The following is a 3,518-nucleotide window of genomic DNA, read 5'->3' on the forward strand; positions in this document are numbered from 1 at the left end:
CGTCCTGCCGTGAACGCTGCAATTGCCATGGGGACAGTTGGGCATTAACGGGGACCGGGCCAGCTAGCAGGTACGACCCTACGGGGGCCTGTCCCTCCTCCCGTTCCAACGCCCCCGGCAGGCACGGGCCTAGGGAGCCGCGCCGGGTGTGCAGGCGGGAATGTGGGTGAAGAGCACTGCCCGGAGGTGAGCGCGGCAGACACTGCCGGGCAGCCGGTAAGGTGGCCTCCCGCCGTCTCAGGCCAGCGAGGGCGCAGACGGGGAGACCCTGTGGAGTGGACAGGCAGCGCTGCTGTTGAGGCAGGTCCCAGGGTGTGCCAGGAACTGCCCAGGGACTCCGCACCATGATGGCCGTGGAGGGGTCGACCATTACCAGCCGGCTCAAGAACCTGCTGCGATCCCCATCCATCAAACTACGCCGGAGCAAGGCAGGCAGCCGGCGAGAGGACCTCAGCTCCAAGGTGAGTCCTCGTCCTGGGAGCCGCCTTTCCCCAGCCCTCCCCTTCCCTCCTTTGCTCCGTGTTCCTCTCTCACCTTAACTCTTTCTGGGGAAAGAGGACAACTAGACGGTCCTGTGGCTCCCAAGGATCAAGTGTGCCCGTCTCTGCCCTTCCGGAAAGCAATGGTTTAGTGTTAGGTTAAAGGAGAAATAGCAGCAGGGGTGGGCGTGCTGAGATGCGTTCATGTAAAAAGGATTGGGAGGAAGGCAACCTGGATTCAATTCACTACAAACGACCTCTGTGCGCGGGGAAGCCAGGTGATGTGCTGTGACTCGGTTTCCCTTCTTGGAAGAGAGTAGTGGGATCCCATCTCCCGGGAAGGACTAAGCTGTGACTAATGTAGCTGCAAGTGTTAGTGCCATAGCTGGGTTACGTAAGACAGTAGTAGCATAAAGAAATATGCTAGAACTGCCCGGCTGGTGTGGCTGAGCAGTGGAGTGTCGATCCAGGAGCCAAAAGATCACCAGTTTGATTCTGGTCGGGGCACGTGCCCGGGTTGAGGGCTTGCCCGCCAGTAGGGGGCATGCAGGAGGCAGCCAATTGACAGTGTTCCTCTCTCATCGATGTTTCTCTCTCTCGATCCCTCTCCCTTCCTCTCTAAAACCAATTAAAATAAAGAAAAGGAAAGAAATATGCTAGAACACCTAGTCTGAGGAATTGGCTTGGCAAATGCTCTTGCCTGGGGTCAAAACATATTTATTTGTCTCTTCAAGAAACCTAAATTAATTTAACTGGAGCTTCTTGACTTCTTAGGAATGATAACAGCAAAACAGTTCTGGTTTGCTCTTGAACGTTGCTATTTCATTCACTATATGCCAAGAGCCACATGCCACCCTGCTGCTGCCCAGTTCCTCAGAGGCCACGTCCCTCTGCATCCACTCAGTTGTCTGGGTGTTGGCCTTTATGTTTTCTTCAACTGTGGTGAGGCCCACAACTTTGAAAATAGAAAAGTTGGCTACATTTATTGAATCCCTGAGGGAATCTAGGGCTTTGTTCCCACAGGATTAGATTAGACCTTTGTATATTAGCATTGTTGAAACAGAGTAGTAGCCTTGTGTGGTACAGGATTGCTACAGGGAGAGGCATTTGAGACCACAGCGTTTTACTGCCTTGTATCTCTTCAGAGATTAGTAAAGCCACTGAGAAATGATTGAGAGTGCTAATATACAACGTGTCAGGGTTCTGGGAGGACTTAGTTCAGAAAGCTGTCCCTTAGCAGAACCTTACTTGAATTTAGTCAGAAGGTGAACAGCTTTTCTGTATATTTCTCAGAGGTCATATTAAATCAAAATTGGGCCTGGCCAGTGTGGCTCAGTGGTTGAGCATTGACTCATGAACCAGGAGTTCACGTTTGATTCCTAGTCAGGGCACATACCTGGGTTGGAGGCTCGATCCCCAGGAGGGGGCTTGCAGAAGGCAGCTGATCAATGATTCTCTCTCATCATTGATGTTCCTATCTCTCTCTCTCCCTCTCCCTGCCTCTCTGAAGTCAATAAAAAATAAAAAAATAAATAATTATATAATATATATATTTTAAAAAGCTAAATCGGAATTGGCTACAAGGTTCCTTGGCAGTGAAGATAGTGACTTTTCCAAGGACTCTGTTAATTCTTGTTCATATTCTCCAGATGCAGAATGGGCCTGAAACTTAGAAACTTTCTTGAGTTGATTCTGTTCACTCATGTTTTGTGTTGGGTCATTCTTAGTGCTACAAACACTTGTATTCTTGATTGGTAACTTGGCAATGACCAGCACTAGTAGAGCAATTTTCTCATATCTTTGGCCTCTTTTTCTGACTGAGAATGGTTTAGGTAGTATAAATGTATGATGGAAATTTAGTCTTCAGTGTTAATACTTACTGTAATTTTTGTCTGCGATCCAGAAGATATGATCATCATTCTTTAAAACTTCGCATGTTGTTCATTATTAATGCATTCAACAAATATTTATTGTACCTATTATGTGTGGAATCAGTGATGAGTAAAACATTCTTTGCCATCAAAGAGCTTGTGGCTTGTCAGACTTGTAGACAGATAATTACAACATGGTGTGGTAAGTGGTGCCCTAGAAGTATGCAAAAGGAGGTAATGGCGGCATAGGGGCGGGAACCTAAGGGGAATTAGGAAAGACTTCACAGAGGAAGGGATGCTTGAACTGTGAGTCCTGAGGCAAGAGGAGGAGAAGAGAAGCTCTCCAGGAAAACAGTGAAAAAAATCCCTGTTTCAAATAGGAATTCAGTACTTCAGACTTTCTTTTTTTTAATCCTCACCTGCAGATACGTTTTTATTGATTTTTAGAGAGAGAGGAGGGGGGGGGGGAGAGAAACATTGATTAGTTGCCTCTTGTATGTACCCCAACCTGGGGAATGAACCTGCAACCTAGGTCTGTGCCCTGACCAGGAATCAAACCTGCAACATTTTGGTGTACGGGACGATGCTCCAACCAGCTGAGCCACATGGTCATGGCAGTGCTTCAGACTCTGTTTGTTCTAGAGCTGTGAATAAAGGAAATACTTAGCTGACGTTGAAAGACCCTTCAGTGGTCTGACAGAGCAAGAGTACTTGCGCATATCTTGAGTACTTGCCCAAAAGTAGTAGCTGTCTTTGTGGGCTTAGGACTCCACGGTATCTGACTCCTCACACTCCTTATTAAAGACTCTACCCAAGATGATTCTAAAAGCCTGCCTTGTGGTAACCCACATAAGATTTGGCGTATGAAGCTTTGTTAGCTGCTCTAATGTGTAGTGGCTGTGGGTAAACACAGTAACATTCAGAGAGCTTGTGATTCATGGACAACAGACTCTGACATAAAATTTGAAGGCCAGGACATATGCCTTTTGGGGGGCGGGGAGCAAAGAAGGAAGTGACAGAGGGCCTTTATGTAGCTCTTACCTCAGATGGCCTGCAGCTTTGAATCATATTGTTCCTTCTATCTAAAGTAGCCTTTTCACTAAACTCTCCACTTATTTTTTAGGTCCAATTCTGTATTTACTGGAGCCATAAGGCCTTTTCTGACTGG

The 3,518-nt window shown here is 47.4% G+C and overlaps 1 protein-coding gene across 4 annotated transcripts in view; it reads left to right on the forward strand.

The window, feature by feature from the left end:
* The first annotated feature begins 221 nt into the window (after window positions 1–221).
* Window positions 222–3,518, forward strand: part of MAPKBP1 (mitogen-activated protein kinase binding protein 1) — a 57,227-nt gene continuing 53,930 nt past the window's right edge. For 3 of the 4 annotated variants that reach the window (XM_005860277.2, XM_014534822.1, XM_005860280.2), the window contains exon 1: window positions 226–461. In XM_005860277.2, coding sequence (XP_005860339.1) covers window positions 345–461 — 117 coding nt within the window. In that variant the 5' untranslated portion in view covers window positions 226–344. Of the gene's footprint in view, window positions 462–3,518 lie in introns of all 4 variants that reach the window. The other variant, XM_014534823.1, reaches the window with a different exon arrangement.

The sequence above is a fragment of the Myotis brandtii genome, unplaced genomic scaffold, assembly GCF_000412655.1.
Source record: "Myotis brandtii unplaced genomic scaffold, ASM41265v1 scaffold133, whole genome shotgun sequence".
Lineage (NCBI taxonomy): Eukaryota > Metazoa > Chordata > Mammalia > Chiroptera > Vespertilionidae > Myotis > Myotis brandtii.